Below are 23473 nucleotides of genomic sequence, written 5' to 3'. Positions count from 1 at the left end.
TTACAATTCTCAATTCTCAAAACCATTGTGAGACAAAAACAAGGCCCTACTACAGAGCACAGGGAACTATATTCAATATCCTGTGATAAACCATAATGGAAAAGGATATGTATATATGTATAACTAAGTCACTTTGCTGTACAGCAGAAATTAACACAACACTGTAAATCAACTATACTTCAGTAATTATTTTTTAATTTTGAAAAGGAAGAGAAAAACTGTTGTGAGGCTCAACTGAGCTCAATTTGTGTTGAATTATACACACACTTAGTTTATACATAAAACTGACATGTGTATGTATAATAGCAACAGACTCCTGTGTGATACAGTTATTATTCACAGAGCTATGCCTTTGACAGAAGGAAAACATTGTGTAAATGTGTTTAAGACAAAGTCTCCAATAAATAATATTTGGATAGAACAACTCCTTCGAAGAGGTGACTCAGCTATCAGTGAACTCATCTTTGCTATTTTTAGGGCTGGAAAAAAGAGAAGCAGGTGATGCTGAAGTTGTATAATCGGTCGCACGGGGAGGGTACTCAAAGGTAGTGGCCTTGACCTCGGCAGCCATTCCAAGGCAAGCAGAGCCTTCAAAGAGGAAAGAGAGGAGCAGCCTTGAGCATCTCGGCAGCGTCGTAGGGCCCCCAGTCACAGGAGATGGAAACACAAATTGACTTGTACCTGGCCCCCTTGACAGCGCAAACTTAGATCCCAGAACTGTGTCTCTGTCTCCTCGTGCTGATTTACAGGGTTTCTATCGCAGGGCCTTGACAGCACACTCAGTCTTTGTGGAACTGCGCGAATCAGGCTCGAACTGCCTTTAGCCAGCCGCTCCCGACCCCTTAAATCTCCCATCCGGGGAGGCCCGTAAGAGCAGCTACTTGAGCCCATTTGTTGGCTGCCCCCTTCTGTCCGGGGCCCTGGAGCGCGATCGCTCTCCTTACCATCTTATTACATCATTAAGGCTAAATTCAACTGCCTTTCTTAAACCCCCATCTTTCTTCTCCTCTGCTGGAGTGGTGGGCACTGAACTGATGAAGGTTCCCAGCACTGCCCAGAGCTGTTTTTATACAACTTGCTCAAGGTCACCTTTGTCACTGTGGGGGAGGCACAGAGAGACCTCAGCAGTAAAGGCTGTGGAGGAATGCAGCAGGGCTGGCCCAGAGCTGGGAGGACTGGCCAGTTCTAGGGTACTCGACTGAGTGAAACCGGTCAGGAGCTTGGATTGGCTCCAAGTTGAATCCATACGCAGATTCGGAGTGTGAGGCCAAGCAAAGACCGAGCACAGAATCTCAGCACCCCTGCGTTACCTGGGTGCACCCTCATTTTTACCAAATCCAAATTAGATCTTGCTATACAGTTCACTTTAGCTTGTCTGTACCATTTGTTAGGATCCAGGAAACATATCATTTCTTTTCAGGAATAGAGGCAAGGCATAGAAATAGGTATGCATCGTAACATAAACACATTGTTTAATGTTTTAACTCCTACTGCTGTTAAAACGGCTTGGCATTTAGTTTGCTTATAATTGCGTGTATTTTTTTCATTATTATTATTATTTTTTTTTTTTGCGGTACGCGGGCCTCTCACTGTTGTGGCCTCTCCCGTTGCGGAGCACAGGCTCCGGACACGTAGGCTCAGCGGCCATGGCTCACGGGCCCGGCCGCTCTGCGGCATGTGGGATCTTCCCGGACCGGGACACGAACCCGCGTCCCCTGCATCGGCAGGTGGACTCTCAACCACTGCGCCACCAGCGAAGCCCCTGCGTGTATTTTTTAAGTTTTGACAGAAACTTTATTTTAAGCAGCAGAAGGCAAAATTAATTCAAACTTTAATATTCATCAAAATTTATCTAACAGCAGGAGACACTTCACTCTAAATTTTACTCTCCTTTCTTGCAGAATCCACTCCCCACCACCCCAAGAGCCCTCACCTGCCAGGAGCACAGGGAATCCAGTAATATTGTGCATAATAGCCACACTTTATCTTGCTTTCTTTTGTTTTCTTTGGTTCATCAGGCTTTCCCTTCCCAACCAAAGGAATTTATTGCAACAGCTCTGTTCTTAGAACTGAACTTCTCCATAGAAAGAACTTCAGCCTCAGAGATGCCAAGAAGTTCCTGATGCTCCCAAAATACCACCCTTCAATCTCTGCTATTAGAGATTGAGAACTATAGCTTTTTCCAATGTCCATGCTCTTCAGTTAAAGTGAATACTATTGGGAAAGGCAGTGTACTGAACTTATCCAGGCTAAAGTATGAATGGCTTATCGAATTCAATTTCTTTCTGTTATAGAATTTAGGTAGAAGAGGGAGGAAGGAAAGTAAGAGATTAAGGGGAAGCGAACGGGCCAAAGGCAAACATGCACTCGTTTTATAAATAAAAGAATCAGTGCACACACATGAATTCCCTGGGGATCCTGCTAAAACGCAGATTCAGACTCTGCCAGTCTCGGGTGCAGCCTGAAGTCCTGCAATTCTAACAAGTTCTCCGGTGATGTCAGTACTTCTGGTCCACAGACCACACTGTAAGCAGGAGGGGGGCCGGAACTTGAGCGGTGAACAGAGATGTCAGCTCAGTGGTTCTCGACCTTGTCTCGTCAGAACCACCTGAAGAGTTTTTGTGTCCTTTTTTAAACTACTGATGCCCAAGCCCCACCCCAGATGAATTAAATCAAAATCTAGGGGTCACTCAAGTATTCATATTTCTAAAAGCTCCCCAGTTTATTCTATTGAGCAGCCTGAGTTGAGAACCACTGTTAGCCAATAAATTCATTGGAACCTCAGGTGTCAGTCCCTGGCTGACGTATTAGCTTGTGAGGGCTAAAGGCAAGATACCCCAGCCCAGGGCATCTTCTTCTCCAACAGGAACTTGCTATTGCACAATGCCTGGTAAATAGTTGGTACTCAATAAATATGTGTTCCATGAAAAAATAAATGATTGGCCGAATGCATGAATGATTGAACACCTTCGAAGGCCAACAGTCTACAGACTGTCAAGGATTGAATTCACAATGTTGAAATGACAACTGACAGGGCTGAAAGTTGAAGACAGAAAGTTTTTTCCATTACTCTTACAAATCCCCCAAATAGACACTCAATTCTCAAGCCACTGTTAAGGGTGGATCTGCTGGTAACTAGAGGAGTCAAAGCCATAAACATCACCATCTCTTTATTCCAGTGTTTCCCAGTCATCCACCAGTCATAATACACTTTCACAATTTTTGCTATCGGTGCTATTACTTACCTAGCATGTTTCCTTAAATTGACTCGCTTTTTTCACATAGATGGATGTATTTTAAAGGGAAACTATAAATCACTGTTTCAAATAGAAAAACAACCAATATCCCTCAACATATATAGAAGTACCTGTCAAAATAAATACAATGAAAGCAACTCAAGCTGGATGTTGCTGCCTGCCAACATTTGCCCCTGTCAGATAAGAAGATGGATTAGCAAGGAATAGGGAGGAATTAAAGACACGGGCGCACTTAATGGAGGCTTGTCGTTGGCATGATAAGAAGGATCGGAGGGGTGCTTTGCAAGGAGCCACAGTCAAGTTCTGCAATGCCAGGTATTGAAGGCACCACGTGCAAGCACCTCAGGGAACACCATTCCCAGCCAATGAAGTTCAAGCTGTACCCAGAAACCCAAGGGTCACCAACTAGTGCAGATGGGGCTCTGGAACAAAAAAGGAAGTATTTCCTAGATCTCAGTTCCTGGGGAATCCAGTCATCCATGTGATTTGTCTGTAAACGGGGTGATGTTTGTTTTCCTACTTCTAAGAGGAACAGCATCATCAACAGAGAAAATCAGAACCTTGCTGTCAAAAACAGGGGAATTAGCTTTCTCTTTGGAGGCATATTTGTTGGTTTAAGCCTTGGATAGAAAAGTCACTAAATAAAACCACGCTGTTATCAAATGAATGGATCAGACAAAGTAAGAGATGAGCTTCCCGGCCCTTTAGTGAGCTGTGTCCCGGGGTCGGGAGGTAAATTCTTATCTCAGTTCATATGCTTGGATTTGGACAGAATGACCCACTGACATTTCAGGGAATAAACCCACTGAATTATTCTTTTTTATTTGCTGGTTGCTTTTCTTTTAAACAACACACGCAGAATGTGACATTGTGATTCTAATGCAGAGGCAAGACTGAGGAGTTAGGGGAGAGGCCTCCGGGACCAGACTGCCTGGTCTAAGTCCCTGCTGTGCCCCCTTTTGATCTGTGTGACCTCAGGGGAAATAGTCAACCTCTCTGTGCCTCACTCAGTCTCCTTGCTCCTAGAATGAGAGTGACAATAAGAGTGCTACCACATAAGGACATCGCAGGGAGGAGCAAACGCAAACGAAGCATCTAAAAGAGCCCCTTGCACAGAATAAGCCCTCAATATGTATTAGCTGTTGTTATTTTTATGCCAGAAAAATACACAAAACAAAAGGCAATGCAATGAAATCTGTCTTCCTTCCGCCCCAGGCCCTGGGCCTCTCCCTAGACACAAAGCAGTATAAAAAGGCTCTTGTGTATGTTCCCAGAAATACTTTATGCATTTGCCATCAAGTGTACCCTTCTCTTCTATGCTAATGGGGGCTCACCATGCACTCTGTTCTACACGTTGTCATTTTGACTTAATATTTCTCGGGAAGGAGTACATTGCAGGCCATGTACCTTGTTCTTTGCTGGGACTGCAGTTTTGCATTGTGTGGCTGCACCATCATTGATTTACGTCATCCCCCATGTGGGACACAAGCCGTTTCTGGTCTTTCACTTTTACAATCATGCTGCCGTGAACACATTTAAACACAAATCTTTCATATACGTACAAGTACACCTTTAGGAGAGATTCTTACAGGTGGGATCGCTTGGTCGAAGAGTCTGTGCATCTTTTATTCTGATAGATATTTCCGAATTTCTCTTTGAAGAGATTACACCAATGTGCACACCACTTACCTATGTACACAAGTATGTCTTTCTTCTCATACTCAGGATAATATTTTAAATTCCTGAAGCAAAATGCATAGGATAACCAAGGAAAAGCAATTATATTGAAACAGTTATCAAAAGATTAAAAATACACTTTTGCGAAACAGTAGTATGTATCCCTCTTTATAAATGCACTAAATAACACAATCTAGTGCCAAGTAGGAGTGGGTAGAAAAGATATCTCAGCAAATCTGTAATAGTTTTAACGTGGTCTGAAAGTACGTATTGGTGACAAGCTCTCAGGTACTGCTAGTAATGTTGTGACCTGTAGTCCACATCCCTAATGGAAGGAAACACTAAATTTGAGTTGTCAGCTGGTGAAAAAAAAAGATGTAAATTTTTTCCAAACAAGTGTTGGGCCCTGTCTCAGAGTCAGCGCTTAATCACATGAGTGGCAGCTTCTCCTCCATGCATCAGTTCAGCCCCAGGAATTCATGCTTTTAGGGCAGCTATTAAAATTCATGAGTGGGAACTGGCCTCAATCTAGCCTAAGACAGGCTTCATTGGCCTTCCAAAGCAGTAAGACGGGCTAAGAAGACGCGAGCAGGCAGAAATAGCTCTAAAGCCATCCAGAGGGGCTGCCTTGACCGTGTCTTAGAGATAGTAAGTGCCCCCACTTCTGCCTTCAATGTATCTGCTCTCCTACCCACACAGGATTTTGGAGAATATTAAATAAAATAAGAGAACGTAACCTGCTTTGAAAAACTTAAAGGCACTCTGTTAACTTAGGGCACTGTGGTAACCATTAGGGATTTATATTATTGTTATTATTACCTCCTGTTATGTTTAGTTCTTAGAACCTCCCTCAGATCGGCTGATAAGAGTAACATTAGGGCCAAAGGATGGAGCCGCTCAGCTTTGGAAACTAAAAAGCACAGCGGTCTAGGATGTGGCTCAGGCTTGGTGGTACCTGCCCGGCCTGGCGATTACGCTCCTCTTACCCGGAGAGTAATCCAGTGACTAACAAAGTTGCTGGAATGTCTAGGAGCAAGAAAGAGGTGATGATAAGGGGTGTCAAATCCACAGAGAACACTCCGTCCCTGGAAAAACACATGACCCTGGAAATCTTAGGAGTATAGAAGAGAGATTTCAAACAATTTTCTGACTATGCATCTTTTTGTGTGTGTGTGTGCTGGAGAAATGCTAAATTTCATTAAGTTTTACAGCCAGACTTAAGATAGACATAAATCCCTTTAATGCTGGTTTTAGTCAAAAAATGAGCTGACCATTATCATTAAACCAGTGCATGTGGGAGAATTATTTGAGGAAAATCAAAGTAGGCACAGTCGGGAAATTTCCGCCGTGACCATATTAAATGCAAGTAGGTGCAAAGCAAAATTCTTTCAGCTCTAGTGGACTGGGCCCTTTTGCTGCTCAGTTTCCATACAGAGGAGCTTTGTTCTGGGGCAATATGGTTGCAGTCTGAGAGTCTATCTGGGGAAGCTCGTTCCTGCTTCATTAGTCCGTGAGCACAGTGCAATTTCAGCTAATACCGTTACACAGCTCCTAGCTGGGTTATTTGATTAAATGGGTTATTTGATTAAATGCCTTTAGGAAAAGTAGCAAGTTGGAATAAAGGGACATATGCAATGTACTTTCTTGTTCTGAGTGCCTATAGCCGTGGAATTACATTGACAACGTATCCTATGCCATGCTGTACCCTTCGTCACAAACTCTTATTGCCTGAGATATTATGTGAGTCTGGTATTACCTGACATCTCACAGAGGCCACATTGTCTCCCTGGTTCAATTTCTCTGCGGTCTGAGCTTGTACACGACTGTAACTAGGAGACGCATTTCTTGCCGTGGCTCATAGACATGCTAGTACTTAAGTGCATTCTTGTGAAATTGAAAAAAGCACCCCTTTCCGGTGGGTGAATTGCAAAACAGCACCTTCTTCGGGCAAAGAGATTAGAAAATGTGCCCCCTTCTGTGCAGACAAATGAGAAAAGTGTGGTTCCTCCGGGCAGGCGGACCGATTAGTGTTTCAAGCCCCTCCCCAGGGCACAGGCTTGCGAGCCCAGTGCAGCCCCTCATTGCTCCCCTTGGGCGTGACTGCTTCTGAAGGCATGACCTGCACAGCTGTGCAAGGCAGCCCTGATTAAAGATGCCACTTGCCTCCTAGAGGAGTGGGATAGGGAGGATTGGAGGGAGATGCAAGAGGGAGGAGATATGAGGATTTATGTATACATATAGCTGATTCACTTTGTTATAGAGCAGAAACGAACACACTGTTGTAAAGCAATTATACTCCAATAAAGATGTTAAAAACGGGGCTTCCCTGGTGGTGCAGTGGTTGAGAGTCCGCCTGCCGATGCAGGGGACACGGGTTCGTGCCCCCGTCCGGGAAGATCCCATATGCCGTGGAGTGGCTGGGCCCGTGAGCTATGGCCGCTGAGCCTGCACGTCCGGTGTCTGTGCTCCGCAACGGGAGAGGCCACAACAGTGCGAGGCCCGCATACCACACACACACACAAAAAGATGTTAAAAAAAAATGCCACTTGCCTAATTTTATAGTCAGGCACAGAGTTTGCTCCTTAGTGCTCTAAAAAATTCAATCACACCAACGGACCTTTATATTAAATACGTTGGTCTATTACGAGAGTCTGGCATTGTCAGAATGTCGAAGCAGCATCAGTTTTAAAAATGAAAGATGGGTGAGCCCTTGTGTAGCAGACACCACATGTGCCCATATCACCTGGGCACATGCTGTTTACTGCAAACACCTGCCAAGGGTGATGTTCTGACCGTGGGCACGGACAGGATAATTGTAGATGGAAAGACAGATGAACTAGAGGGTCGGTGCCCCTAGGACTAGCCTTCAACCCACGATGGGCAGAGGGGTGGTGGGGACAATGGTGGGGCTTCCTCACCATCCCAGCGGGATGCCCTCATGGCCTCCACAAGCGCCCCAGTGGGCTGAGCCCCCATTTCTGACCACAGGAACACCCGATAACCTACTTTTGATTGGTGTGAGGCCCAGGACAGGTAAACTTGAAACTCTTAACAACATAGTGAGGTTAGTTTGTATCAGATTCCTTTTCGGCAGCTACAGCTCACCTAGAGAGAAGGGGCCATGGGACAGGTATGTCTCAGGGCAAAGGAGCCTCCTAGGAAGGCAGGACTGGGTGAGATGCTGTAGCGCAAGCCTCAGGCTATCAGCAGGCATCCTGGGCGCCCAAAGGCCTAGGATGCCAGTCAAGCATTGATGAACACTTTCTATAAAATATAGTAAATATTTTAAGATTGGTAGGCTTCTGCCACAACTACTTAAGTCTGCTGTTATATTGTGAAAGCAGCACTAGGCAACCCATAAACAAATGGACATGACTATGTTCCAATAAAACCTTATTTACAAAAACAAGTGGTGGGCCAGATTTGGCCTTTGGGTCATATTTTGTGACTCTTGCCGTAGGTGATCAAAGAAAGTAGAGGACACAAAAGCAGAAGAAAGAGGTGAGACATCATCCACAGTGTGCTTGCTGGCCCACATCCCTTCCTTCCTTTTATCCTCACAGCAACCAAGCAGTTACTGTTTTATCATCTGCATTTTAAAGATGAGGAAAACCTCAGTTTCCAGAAAATAAGAATATTGCCAAGACCAAATAGCCTGGGTTCAAAACCAGATCTGTCTGATTTAATGCCTCTCTTCCTTCCCCTACTTCAAGCTGACACCTGCAGATACATCTGTCTTGTGCTACCCAGCAAGGAAAGTCCACTTGTCCCAGAGGCAGTAAATTCCAGATTTGGGGGTTAAGGGTGGCAGTGCTAGAGTTGAGTTCAGTCTCAAGGGGCTCAAAAACTCCTCTGAAAATGTTAAAGCAACAAACATGATTGCCACTGGGTCCACAGCCAGCTTCCAAGGTGAGACCAGCCATAGCATCAGACAGGTGCCATTTGTCAGCCTGTGCCTTTGATGGCAGCACCTCAGATATAACGGAGTCAGAAGATTTCATGAAAATAAGTAAGTCCCTTGTCCTTACTTAGCCTAGTGTGCGGGCAGGCCACCTGATGGGAAAGTGTGCGTCCCAAAAAATAGCCAAAACCGTAATTATTAAACTTCTTTGCTGAGAGTTAATCTAGCCTTGCTTTCTGAGTATGCATTCAAGTGTTCAGACAGTAAGCCTTAGAAATACTAATTGCTAGAGGGATTTTTTTTTCCCTGCACTCAACTCTTAAAGAGAAAATGAGCCATTATCAGAAGTTTCTTCTAGAAATAGCTTCCAGGGATGCCCTGAGGTCAGTTTGGATTCAGCCCAATCTTCCTACTTTCTCCACAACGGTACAATGATAATTCAAGTTCTTAATGGTGACTCTGAATCATCTTGATACTGAATCATCAGTGATTAAATTATATTCACTAAACAGCTAGTATTTTCTAAAAGAAAATAGACTAATGCATTTTAGGACGAAGTTACAGAATTCAAACCAAAACAAACCTCTGGCTTAGCCTAGGATACCAGAGCATTAAGTCTACAGAGACTCCACTTCCTCCCAAATGTCTATGTTAATGGATAGTTTAGAAAATTCCAGTATAATCCAAGACCAGTTTAATTTATTCCTGTACACAAACAGTTTTATGGACGATGACATTGTAATTCAGATCAATAAATGACTCGTCGGTTTGGGCTATAAAAGTATAAACAGAACCCTTGCAAAGAATTGCTCATTCTTCTTTCTTGCTATAAACCATATGATTTTTTGCCAGAAAATATACAGCCAAAGAACACCTGTTTGCCTTCCTTAATACTCAGCCTCAGTCTAGACTATTACACAAGGAATTAGCATTAGTCATCAAATTAATTGTAAAGACAACAAATTAGAGTTCCTAAGTCCTCATCCGACTCAACATTGAGGTAAATTTGACTGCAGACAATACATGGTCTTTCTTCTTGCTGTAAAAGTGATCTCAGAGCCCCGTGGATTCTCAGGAACAAATTCTGCTCTCTGAACTCTCCAGTTGCTCCCTCTGCCCCCACCCACCTCCCGGCAAGCCATTTTCTCCAGAACCAGAAATCAGAGCCAAAGACCTCGGCCCAGACCACAGGTGACAGTTGTGGACAAGAAAGGTGAGCCAGGGCGGAAAGCTGGTGAAATAGGTCAATTGCTTAGGCAGCAAACACAAAGGTGCAGAAAATTCTGATTTTATTTTTCTCTAGTGGAATTTAATTTCTATCCAACAACCTACTGGCACTGATGGTAGAAATTTGACCTTGGCCGACACGGGTTTTGCTCCCACCCTCCTGCCTCCACCCTCAAGCTTCAAAGGACTAGCACAGCATCAAGAAGAGGGGGCGGGCTCCCAGAGCTCATGTCTCATCATCTGTCCACCGTGGAAACTACTGCTGCATCCCCACCCCAATGGCCTCGGTCATCACTTCACGCAGGTCCTGCCTGAACCCTGGATCCTCACTGTGGTGACCCTTGGACTTCCTAGGGCACCTGGTTCTCTCTGTCGTGTTCTCACTAATCTCAGCCTCCCACACAATATTCTGCTGCTTCCTGTTCTGCAGTGAGCATCACAGGAACACGGAATGGGACATCCCCGAGTCCCTCAGCTAAGACACCTAACGGAGCTACTTCTGGTCCTCAGCTCCACGCTCCTGTCCTCTCTGAGGTTGGACATCCCAACACACCCCCTTTCCACTCCAAGAACACAGCTCAGAAGAGAGAGGTAGCACTCAGGGCTCCCTCTGAGGGCCCTACAAGTGCTACTCAATAAATTTTCTATTCAGTTCACCTTAGACTGGGCCATTTTAATTTCTTCTACAGAGAAACAAACCAGGCCTAGCAAATAGTCTTCCAGATCTATCACTTAACTTTCAACCTCAGCTTTGAAACCCTAAAGAAAAACTATTAACTTGTGTTCCTTTTAATATTCCAACCCCACCAGCTCTACCTAAGCATGCTCTTGTCCCAAAAATTCAGGGAAGATTGGGGTAATTGAACATTCTTAGGGAAGACGAATAAGTTACTTTCAAAATAGTATCCCTCAAAAGAATTGAGATCCAAATAGCTCAAGAAACATCAAGAAAAAAAAATATGCCAAATCTGAGAGGGTCTCCAAAGACTGGGATTATAGCCCAGATAGAGAATTAAACTTTTAAAGGTGAATGAAGGTAGTTTGGGATCTAAGTGGAGGAGGAGCAGACCTGGGTATTTGCCAATGATTATGGCCAGTGGAGACAGGAACACATCCTCTCTAAAGACTAGGATTTGAAGGAAGACCTAGATTCTAGAACACAGGATAGCCATGTTCAATACCCAAGATAAGTGACTGGTCCAAATTTTGAATAGAAAGGTCGGGGAGGGAAAAATGAGGAATTGTTTTTCAATGGGTATGAAGTTTCTGTTATGCAAATGAATAAGTTCGAGACCTCTACCATGTAGCAGTCAACAATACAGTATTATACACTGTAAAATATGTTCAGAGGATAGATCTCATGTTAAATGCTCATACCAAAAAAAAAAAAAAAGAAGAAGAAGAACACACAGACACAAAAGAACACAAGGAAATTTTGAAGGTGATGGGTATGTTTAGTACCTTGGTTGTGGTGATGGCATCATGAGTGTACACATATCAAGATGTAGACGTTAAATGTGTGGAATTTTTTGTATAAGAATTATACTTCAATAAAGCAAAAACTTTTCAGTCAAGAAAATTTTAAACAAATTTCAAGGTGACTTCTGCCCCAAGCACATTTAAAAAAATAAATTAGTATTACAATTCTGGTCATTCCAGCTACTGACGGCCCTTTGCCATCCAACAAATGGAAACACAAACTCATGGAACTAGTCAGTTTGCTCTTAAAACCATTATGCCACTAATACATTAAGTTTACAAACTAAAGTGTTTTGACTCATAAAAGAGCACAATTCTCTAAAATGTCTCAGGTCCCATGGAATGGAGAAATTTCCCAGCTGGAATATGTATCTAACCCAGTGTTTCCCAGCCCAGTGTATACTGTGGACCACAAAACCATCCGGGGTCTTGGTTGCACACCTCAAAAACAAAGGAGGGAGGATGGGATGAGGAGAGAGGAGCTTCACGGAGCTCAGCATCCCTGGGCAACTGACAGGCAGAGAGGAAGGAAGGGATTAGCCATCAGATGGTGGGGGACCATCTCCCATGATGGACCAAAATAAAAGGCTGACCAACTGAAGACCTAAATGGACAAAATTAAAGCATGAAATCAATTTAAGTGAATAGGTAATCGATTTCTGTGGGGAAAGACTCTCAATGGGAAAATTGGAGGTATTGGACTGAATAGAATTTAAACTTCTCCTTGTATCTTGAAGCGTTAAGAGGACTCCTGTTTACAATTATCTATTTTTTGTGGGATTGATGTCTGTCCTCCCAACCAGGCTGTAATTTACATGTGGGCAGGGATGTCACCATTGTATTCCCATACTTGGGAAAGTCCCTGGCATATATTAGACTCAGTGATATTTGTTGAGTGAATAAATGAGGTTGATATCATGGCCAATGTTCGGGGCTTGGGTTTAACACCCATAAATGTAAAGGAAACAAGCCTCTGTCAGCCTGAAGCAGGGAGCTGGAGTGAGCTCTGCATAAAGTAAGAAAACTCTAGAGGCTGCCTCACTTGTGACATGAGAACTAGATCCTTCTGGCCATCAGAGCAAGGAAGCTTAACGAGAGTCCTGGCTTCCGGGGGAGCCCCACTGACCCACAAGTGTCACTCAGCTTAAAATGGAGACAGTCCTGGGTAGCATAGGACGCAAATTTGCTAACCCTTTGAGGTCCTGGAATAGGATGGGATGAGGGAGCCTGGAAAAGAGGATAACGGGAGGATAGAACCCTCCACAGATGCACGTCTGCTCTGTCACCTCTTCAAGGGCTGGTCCAGAGAGAATGTTAACACAGCCCTCCACGGAGGGACCGTCCACATAAGACGGTTGGATCTCTCGGATCCTCTCATGCCCGTGCCTCTGGCTTTATGACCTAATGACACACCTTGTGTTTTGCAGAACGCCGAAGCAAGCTACGACTTCAGCAGCAACGACCCCTATCCTTACCCTCGGTACACAGATGACTGGTTCAACAGGTAAATGGGGCCTCCTGAGGTGTCTGGGACAACAGGTGTGGGGTTTTATTTTGCTCTGTTGTGTTTTTAAGGCTTAAATATCACCAGCAAAATGCTCTCAATGCCTTGCTAAATTATATGGTGATTGTTTTTCCTTCTTTGTGGCTACATTCTCTAAATTCTTGATTTTTTTTAAATATGGCAACACTCCTCTAGAATTATCTCTTGACTATTTTGTTCTGTTGAACTAGGAATTATTTGCCACCTTATTAAAGATAAAAGGAAAATAGGAATAATAAGAAATCCTTTCTCAACCCACCACAAGGTGATTGTAAACACATGGGTTTTACTTGATCTGTTGAAACTATTGCAGAGAGCTCTTTTGCCCCAGGGGTCTGTGTCTATACGTTTTTGAAAAGTGTTTTTGCTGTAGCCTTATAACAGCTCATGTAGTCCCTTTTGACAAAACAGTAAGCATAATTGGCAGAGGTTTGAGGTATTTTTTTAACTGAGGTATAATTAGTTTCAGCTGTACCACATAATGATTCCATATTTGTATATACCGCAAAAAGATCACCACTGTAAGTCTAGTTAATATCTGACACCACACATAGTCACATAAAAAAACTTTTTTCCTTGTGATGAGGACTTCTAAGATCAACTCTCTTAGCAACTTTCAAATATACAGTACAGTATTGTTAACTCTAGGTTTGACATACTTCTTGGCATCCTATTATGCAACACTACCCAATGAATGGTTCATCCAAAAGTGTGGTTTTTCTTTGGTCTGTTTTGCTACAAAACATGTAAATGCAGTCTCTTTCTTCTCCAAGTAAAATTCTTGCCTAAGTTGTTGATCACATGTAAGAAATATCAAGAAATGAAGGCACGTGTCTTGTTCAATCAAAATTGACTCAGTTCTAAACCTAGTGCTTCCCCATTACGGATGTGTTTGAGTGAAGCTGATGGGAATGTATGAACTTCAATTAATGATATAAAAATATATTTTGTGTACAGCACTTTACTCGTTGCTTCTACTTCTCATGACAAACTCAAGGTAGATGAAACAAATGCTGTCATCCTCAGTTTAGTGACAAGGAAACAGGCTCAGAAAAGTTGCCTGACTTCCCTGGACAAACAACCAGTAAATATCAAAGCCGACACTTGAACCCAAGCTCCATAAGTGTTTCTAAATCCAAATTGTCCCCTTCTTTTATAAGCATCATCTTTATTATAAAAGACAGAAGGCATGATGACCAGCGAGTGGCCAGGGATGGGTCTCCACTGGACCAGGTAGCTTAGACTCTCTTCCTACAGTTAGCAAGTTGACCAGAGACTGTGTGGGGCACAGACAGTGCACACGGGGCTTGGTAATTACAGAAAATGCAGAAAAGAATAAAGGGGAAAACAGAATTCGAATTTGAAACATTTTTTAAAGATCATTGCTAATATCCAAGAGCACAGTTCACTCTCTATCAATGTCATCTGCAGCTTTAAAATCATCATGCAGGGTTTGGAAGTGTGCGTTTAGGGGGTGAGGGTGTATAAAAAAGGCCAGAGAACTTTTGACTTGAAGTATCTCTTACCTAGATCCTTGCATATCCTTAGCTAATAAGCCATTTTCAGACACAGGGATGTGAAGTCATCAAATAGAAGTCACTAAGCCAGGGGCGAGACATAATTATTAACAGCAGCCTGGAACCTTGTGCTGAGAAGGACAAGGAGGGTGGCCGTGGCTTCAGCACCATCGGTCACCAGCTGTCCACACGCTATCAAAAAGGGCAGTAGCAACACGCGTGCCAGCTACTAGCTTTCTCTCTGCAGCTAGTAGGCACTAAATTCATCTTCAGTGGATGGACCCAGGCACAAAAATATAACCAACAGAATGGTTCCCCCCATCCCATTTTCTGAACCCAAACACAACCTCCCACAAGTAAGTCTTCCTGTGAGATGAGCTGTAAGAATATTCTTTAAACAAAAACAAAAGCAAAAATGGAGATGTCCTCTACCTTAAATAATTTCATTTGCAAACTTGTTCTTGAAAGTTCAATTTTAAACTGGCTAAAATCCTCTAGGACTAATGAGCGCTTAGGGCAATAAAATTCTTTTTTTTAAAATTTATTTAACTTATTTATTTTTGGCTGCATTGGGTCTTCATTGCTGCGCATGGGCTTTCTCTAGTTTCGGCGAGCAGGGAATACTCTTCGTTGCGGTGCATGGGCTTCTCATTGCAGTGGCTTCTCTTGTTGCGGAGCACGGGCTCTAGGTGCGAGGGCTCAGTAGTTGTGGCACGAGGGCTTCGTTGCTCCACGGCTTGTGGGATCTTCCTGCACCAGGGCCCAAACCCCTGTTCCCTGCATTGGCAGGCAGATTCTTAACCACTGTGCCACCAGGAAAGCCCAGGACACTAAAATTCTTCATTGCCAGAGGTGGAATCCCCAAGTGTCCGACTGCCTGAGACACAGTCATCGTGAGTCAGGCAAGTATGGTCCTTGTCTCTTAAGGAACCAATGACTCAAGACACAGTGGCCACTTTGGCCCATAAATGGGGTTTTTCACAATTATCAAGTCATTTTCAAAGATCCTCATCCATCATGGCTTGGTATTACAAAGACTGGACCATACCACGGTTCAAATCACGGCCTCTCGAAACAAAACTACTGTTGTAAGTGATTATGAGAGGAAGGCGGGTCAAAGTTCAGGCCACAGCCCTGGGAGGATCTGTCCCAGGCCCGAAAAGTCATGTCTGTCCTGGAGGTGGTCCCTGCTTGGCACAAAGAGAATATGAAGATAGCACCCTTCCCTTGAGTGTAAGATAAGTTTACTAAAACTTCCCTCTTGGATGAATATTATGCCTAGTATTTCTTTCAGTATAACTAGGGGCTTGTAGAAGAAGGAAAGAGAATAAAGGGGGGTTTAAAGGAAATATAATTGGCCATGAGTTAATAATTGTTAAAGCTGGATGATGATTACATGAGATTTCACTCTACTTTTGTCTATTCTGGTATTTTCTATAACAAAAAGTAAATTTTAAAAGCATAGAATGTAAAAAGATATAAACAGAACTGGGCCTTTAGCTTGGTACTCATGAAACGATTCATTTTGGTGGTTAAGCTTCTGAGGAACTTGCAATGTGCCATGAGGAGGTGACAACAGCCCGAATCACTACAGTGCTAAGTGTGGCCAGGGCTGAAATCATACAAGGAAAGCGAACGCCTATTAATTACTATGTTTAAGGCACTGTTTTAGTGCTTTGCACGTATTAATTCTCAATCTAACCCTCTGAAATAGGTGTGAACGTTATTATCCCTATTTTGGAAACCGAAGCACAGAAAGATTAAGTAACGTGTGCAAAGTCACACAGCTAACAAGTGGTGGAGACAGGATTTGACACCAGTGAGGGGCCATTACAAGCGCTGCCTCATAATAAAAGTGATTTGGAGAGAGAGCGTGGAGAAATGCAAAGTTATCTCTGGCTGGGGAAACTGGGACAGGTTTCCTTGAAGATGTGGCATTTGGTCCGGGATTTGAATGAAGGTACTAGGTAGAGTTGGGACGGGAGGGGAGTGTATTCTGGGGTGAGGGTACAATTTAGGCAAAGAAGCAGAGGCAGGAGGTACAGACGTGTTCAGGAGGTGTCCTGGATAACTGATCCTGGAGTTAGAGACTGGTGCAGAAGGCAGCAATCTGAGAAGGCTTCATGGAGGAGGTGAGCATGAAAGGTCTGGACAGGTTGCTAGGAGAAAACCCTTGGCTGGAGCAGGGTTTACTGCCCAGGCAGCCTGAGCCTCCGGCCTGCCAGTTTCTTCAGGTGTTCTCTTCTGGGCTTGGGCACCAGTCCCAAGATCCCCATCTTTGCTCAGCAGACTCGGGGCTCTTGGATAAGCTGGTTTCGGCACCGAAACTCCAATGACGGGCTGCCCGATGCTGACCGGCAGTGGGCTTGCTGCTGCTGCTGCAGCCACACTACCTGCCACACAGGCCAGTTAGAATGCAGAGGCAATTCCTGCCCAGAAAAGGCCATGCTCTCCATCACTGGCTTCTCACTGCTGTGGAAAGTAGAAAATAAAACGCTCTACCAGGGGCGCTCCCAAGAGCAATCAAGGAGAATGTTCCCCTTGGTTGGGAAACTGAGTTTAATAGCCGCGTGTCTCCCCTGGGCTTTCCTCACACTTTAAACCATCTCATATCTCCTCTCTGTGCTTATAGGTTAACTTGTTTTCCTTCAAGTGTACATTTCTTTAAGAACATACTTAAAACTCCAAGCCAAGGACTCCTTATGAAGGCAAACTTCATACATATGCAGAACAGCTTTTAGGGGACCTGTATATTAGAATTCCTTGCCCTGTGCTTCATTTGATTTTGTAGGATTTTTCCTTTTTTGGGAGAGCAAGTGTATTTATTCTACTGTGAACCATTTGATAATTGTATGTGGTATCTGTGCTCCAGGTATGTATTTGAAACACAGTTGAGAAATTTGGAAAAGGAGTGTAATTTCCTCCTAGCTTGCAATCAGAGAAATACAGACGACCAAGCAAGATAATAACAGCCACAGTAGCAACAATAACCCAACTGCAGAAAGGTAGAAAATAATACATATTTAATAAGCATCAATAATATGCAACACAGCTATAACTGATTTGCTATGAGGTATCAGGATCTAGTATCACATGTTTTTCCTGGCATTCAATAAATATTGATTGGCTGGTTGATGGATGGGTGGCATACTTTCTCAGCCATGCCAAGATGTTGAGTGCCCTTGACATCTGTCCATTTCAGAGCTTGCCTGCTTCTCCCAAGGTTTGCAGCACACACTTTGTCAATAATCTTGCAGCCTTGCTGGGTTTTAGGTCAATGTTTGGTGATGCACTGCAGATCTGTGTTCCATTGCTGTGCTGCTGTCCATAAAACTCTCTCTTGCATAGCATTTCTTTGACAGGCACACACCACTGAAATGTCATCCCCACCATCGGCAATATTTACGGAGCATCACTGGGTGCAGCATGCTCTATCTATTACGCCCTAAAGAGTAAGAGATTCTGGATTAGATGCAATTCCTGGTCACAAAAAGTTTACTATAAATTCAGGAAGAGAGAAGACATTTATTATTCAAGCAACCAAAATGGATAAATGGATGCCAAGGATCGTCTGTCTCTTTGTGAACACGTTTGATTGATAGCATTAGTTAAAACTTCAAATAAGAAAGATTTTCAGTGATTAACTTTTTAAAATTAAAAGTCATATTTCATTCTGAAGAACCCAATAAACAGGCCTAAAAAGAACAGGGGGGAAAAATTGCTCTCTCTGGTTGGCTATTAGCACAGTGATGGAGACCAGTACTTTACCCTGGGGACATGTAATGGCTTAGAAATAGACAAACATCTTTCCCTTCTGTCTTTACAGACTAATTCTGAAATTGCCTCCTGAATAACAAAATCCAAACTGCCTTCAAAGACCTAATCTAAGTTTTTCTTTCATGTGAGCGTTGAGACTACCTCATAAGCTGATATCAGCTCAAAGGCTGCTCTTTGCAATCAACCGCCTCTCTCTAGCCAATCCAGAGTACAGTGAAATCCAACAGAGTTTAATTTTGTGAGCTCTTCTGAGCCACTGGAGAAATACCACAAAGTTGTGAGTTTTTAAAAAAATTTCTAGTCTGCTACCTGGATGACACAAGTTTTCATTATTTAAATTTTCCCCTTCAGCTAAAAGAAATAGACGAAACACAGATTTGGGGTTGTGGAGATAATCATATAGATTGCAAAAGAAATATCTGTATGTTGGTATAATAATTTCTACTTTGGAAACTAATGTTTGCCATATGGGGGGATTTTATGGTCCTCAGGTGGCAATTATTCTTTTCTTAAGAGACAAAAATATAGTAGATTATAATGGACAAAGGTAGTGGTATATTGATCGCTTGGTATGGAATAAGTGATCCCTGAATCAGTTTCCCCTATCTGTAAAATGGAACTAAAGCTCCACCTTGGAGGTTTACATGAGGGACTAGAGGGAAAGAACATGGACAATGGCTCTGGGGATTTTTATGAGCCGGGCCTGGAAGCAGCATACATCCTGTCACCCACATAACATCAGCTGAAATTCAGTCACTTGGCTACATGCACGTGTGGGGGAGGCTGGGAAACGGAGCCTAACTGGATCCCAGGAAGAAAAGAAAATGAGCTTGGTTACCAGTTAGTATGTTCTGTCACCAACAAAAATCACGTGGCAAAGACAGACCAAAACCTAAGCCAATGACCCTAACCAGTGAGTGAGCCAAAGAACCAGTGAAAGTTGGTTACACCACTAAGTTACTTTTTGAATTAGTCAGGACTCTGCAGAGAAAAAGAATGAATCAGATATGTATATAAAAAGAAAGAGATTTGTTATAAGGAATTGGCTCATGCAATTATGGGGTCTGGCAAGTCCAAAATCTGCAGGGTGGGCTGGCAGGCTGGAGACCCAGGAGAGACGAGCTGGAGTCCAAAGGCAGTGCTGGAGGATTTTCTCTTACCCATAGAAGGCTGGTCTTTTTGTTCTATTCAGACCTTCAGTGGATTGGATGAGGCCCACCCACACTATGGAGAACAATCTGCTTTACTCAGAGTCCACCAATTTAAATGTTAACCTCATCCAAAAAACACCTTCACAGGAACACCCAAAATAATGCTTAATCAAATATCTGAGCACACCATGTCCCAGCCAAATTGACACATAAATTTAACCATCACACTTTTTTTTTTTTTGCAGTACGCGGGCCTCTCACTGTTGTGGCCTCTCCCGTTGTGGAGCACAGGCTCCGGATACACAGGCTCAGCGGCCATGGCTCACGGGCCCAGCCGCTCCAGGGCATGTGGGATCTTCCCAGACCGGGGCACGAACCCGTGTCCCCTGCATCGGCAGGTGGACTCTCAACCACTGTGCCACCAGGGAAGCCCCATCACACTTTTTATCTGCACATTTCTGAGCATCAGGAATACATGATATATTTTTTTAAGATTTTATTTTTTAATTTGTTATCTATTTTATACATATTAGTGTATATATGTCAATCCCAATCTCCCAATTCATCCCACCGCCACCACCACCCACCCCTCTGCCACTTTCCCCCCTTGGTGTCCATACGTTTGTTCTCTACATCTGTGTCTCTATTTCTGCTTTGCAAACCAGTTCATCTGTACCATTTTTCTAGATTCCACATATATGCATTAATATACTATATTTGTTTTTCCTTTTCTGACTTACTTCACTCTGTATGACAGTCTCTAGGTCCATCCACATCTCTGCAAATGACCCAATTTCGTTCCTTTTTATGGCTGAGTAATATTCCATTGTGTATATGTACCACATCTTCTTCATCCATTTGTCTGTCGATGGGCATTTAGGTTGCTTCCATGACCTGGCTATTGTAAACAGTGCTGCAATGACCATTGGGGTGCATGTGTCTTTTTGAATTATGGTTTTCTCTGGGTATATGCCCAGTAGTGGGATTCCTAGTTCATATGGTAGTTCTATTTTTAGATTTTTTAAGGAACCTCCATACTGTTCTCCATAGTGGCTGCATTAATTTACATTCCCACCAACAGTGTAGGAGGGTTCCCTTTTCTCCACACCCTCTCCAGCATTTGTTGTTTGTAGATTTTCTGATGATGCCCATTCTAACCAGTGTGAGGTGTTATTTCATTGTACTTTTGATTTGCCTTTCTCTAATAATTAATGGTACTGAGCAGATTTTCATGTGCCTCTTGGTCATCTATGTCTTCTTTGGAGAAATGTCTATTTAGGCCTTCTCCCCATTTTTTGATTGGGTTGTCTGTTTTTTTAATATTGAGCTGCATAAGCTGTTTATATATTTTAGAGATTAACCCTTTGTCTGTAAATTCCTTTGCAAATATTTTCTCCCATTCTGAGGGTTGTCTTTTCATCTTGTTTATAAAGGTCATGCTTAAGAACAGGGGGTCGGAAGCAGCAAACCTGTATCTGAATTCTGGTTTTGCCTCTGAACTGAGAAGTGACTTAGTATCTTGATGCTCAACTCCCTCTTCTTTAAAATGGGGATAATGAGAGTTGTGAGAATTAAATAAAACAAAGCCTGCAGCACTCTCGGCATGGTGCCCACCCACGGTGGGTGTCAGTAAATGAGAGGTGCTGTATGCATGCTGCCCCGTCCATCTCTCCCTGAACGGAGTCACATAGAAATGCATGCTTTGGCTGGAAAGGGCAAGAAGGGTGGCCAGTCACTCTAGTGAAAGGTCAGCAATGTGGAAGAAGGGGCACTGTCTCTCTGGAGATGTGCCCCCTCCCCAGGTCGGAGCAGGTCCTCAGGGTTTTCTTGGACATCTCAGCAGCCACCACGGCTGTAGGGGAAGCCCCAGTGCAGCCATCATCAGGGTCCAGGCTTAAACCCCACCCTGCACAGGTTAACCTGGGATTGTCCCTCCAGCCTTCCTTGTCCAGCGTATCAGTTATCTATTGCCAAGTAATGCCACATAACAAATCATCCCAAAAGTAGTAGCTTAAAGCAATAAGCACTGATATCGCTCACAAGTCTGTAGGTCAGCTGGACAGTTCTGTTGATCTGGCTCGTCACTGCATCCAGGGTTGGTTGGCAGGGAGGCTGGGGGCTAGCTGGCTTAGGATGGCCTCTCTCACATGTCTGGGGGATAGCTGGCTGTCAGCTTGGGTGACAGCCATGAGGGGTTACAGTCTCTCACCCTCCAATGGGCCAGCCTGGGCTTGTCCACATGGCACCAGGGCAGTTTCAGGAGAAAGAGCAGCTGTGGTCCTCTTGAGGGCCAGGCCCATCACTTCCACCACATTCTTTTGTCCAAAGCAAGTCACGAGGCCAGCCAGACTCAAGGTAGGGGAAATGTGCTTCCCCTCTTCATGAAGGAACAAGAAAATCACACTGCCAAGGGCACAGGCCCAGGGGAACAGTAGATTGAGGCCATTCTGGCAACATGATACCCCTGACTCCTGTCACTTGCCCCCCAATGACTTTTGTCAGAAGGAGACCATTAATTAGTTAAAGCACAAAATTACGGGCTTGGTTCTATAGAGCCAGAGAGTACTCACTAACCCTAGTCAGTGGTTCAGGTCTTCCAGGGGCCAGACGATGGGTCCACACAAGTGTTGGATCTTCATCAAAAATCAGTCTTCTTGCCCTTCCTGTGGAGCTCTGTTCAGTAATCTATTTTTTAAATTACTTTTGTTCTGAATATGTTGAAGATGTTTGAAAAGATTATAACTTACTCAGATTTTGTTAGATAACATCTTTTTTTCCAAATCCCACTCTTTTATGAGCTAATCAGACTTCTCACCTGGACTGTTTTATTCAATCAGCCAATCAATAAACATTTACTGAATTTCAAAAAAAAAAAAAAAAGGAGGCCAATCAAGCCACCGAGATTTGTCCGTCCTCCCCACACCCACAGCTATTTCCACTTCTGACAGAGTCATGTTTTACTCTAGAGACAAAGGGGAGCTACTGAATATTCTTGAGAGAGCAAAGGGACCAGATGAATATGGACTTGGAAAAGGATTCTCCTGATATTCAGGGGAGCAAGCTCGTTCTCTGAGATGATCAGGAAAACAGGACTGAAGGGAAGGCACTCAAGGCCGTGGCGACAGAGCCGAAAGAGGCCCATGGGTGCGACAAGGCCTGGTGTCACCAAGAATTACAGGGAACCACTATCCGCTTATAATTAGTGTCGCCTAATTTAGCAATGAAATGTTTTTTCCCATATGTTCCTCTGGAGGGACCACGACAGTCATCTCCCCACTTAAAGGCCAAAATTAAGGATATGGAAGCATTCAGTGTCTTTAATCTGCTCAAGGAAGTTCGCACGATTTTGTCCTCCAGCCTTTCGTGAGCAGTTTTAGGGCAGAGAAGGTCTGTCACAGGGTGGGAGGGTGATGGGTGGTCCAGTAGCTGACCCTGGGTCTCAGACCTGGCCCAGATCCTCGGATACTCAGCTTTGACATCTGTGAAACGGAGCAGTACCTACTCCCGCGAGGGGTAAAGGGGGTGTGACAAGAAGAGCACTGACTGTGCTCCCTGGTGAGGAACGACTGCCCCGTCCACAGCAGGTGCTGTTGGTCCTCCTCGCTCCTCAGAGCAGGGCTCCCCCTCCACCAGCATAATGTGTGCTTCACAGATGTCAGTCAGAGCGTCGACTGTTCCAGGCAAGGCCTCGGAAAGGAGAGCCTGGCAGGGCTGATTATTAAATAATAAGGAAATTAGTGCTCACTCGAATTAGATGTGGCACTGCTTTTTAAACTTTATTCAAATATTTATTTGGGGCTTCCCTGGTGGCACAGTGGTTGAGAGTCCGCCTGCCAATGCAGGGGACACGGGTTCGTGCCCCGGTCCGGGAAGATCCCACATGCCGCGGAGCGGCTGGGTCCGTGAGCCATGGCCGCTGAGCCTGCGCATCTGGAGCCTGTGCT

At 44.0% G+C, this 23473-nt stretch overlaps 1 protein-coding gene across 2 annotated transcripts in view; it reads left to right on the top strand.

Annotated features, from left to right (window-relative positions):
- Positions 1-23473, top strand: part of PCSK2 (proprotein convertase subtilisin/kexin type 2) — a gene marked incomplete at both ends in the record, with an annotated part of 215608 nt that overhangs the window by 150281 nt on the left and 41854 nt on the right. For both annotated transcript variants that reach the window (XM_079718832.1, XM_079718831.1), the window contains one exon: positions 12969-13045. In XM_079718832.1, coding sequence (XP_079574958.1) covers positions 12969-13045 — 77 coding nt within the window. The remainder of the gene's footprint in view (positions 1-12968; positions 13046-23473) is intronic.

The sequence above is a fragment of the Hyperoodon ampullatus genome, assembly GCF_949752795.1.
Source record: "Hyperoodon ampullatus genome assembly, chromosome: 14".
NCBI lineage: Eukaryota > Metazoa > Chordata > Mammalia > Artiodactyla > Ziphiidae > Hyperoodon > Hyperoodon ampullatus.
Note: the sequence above shows the minus strand (reverse complement) of the source record. Positions and strands in the feature narration are given on the sequence as shown.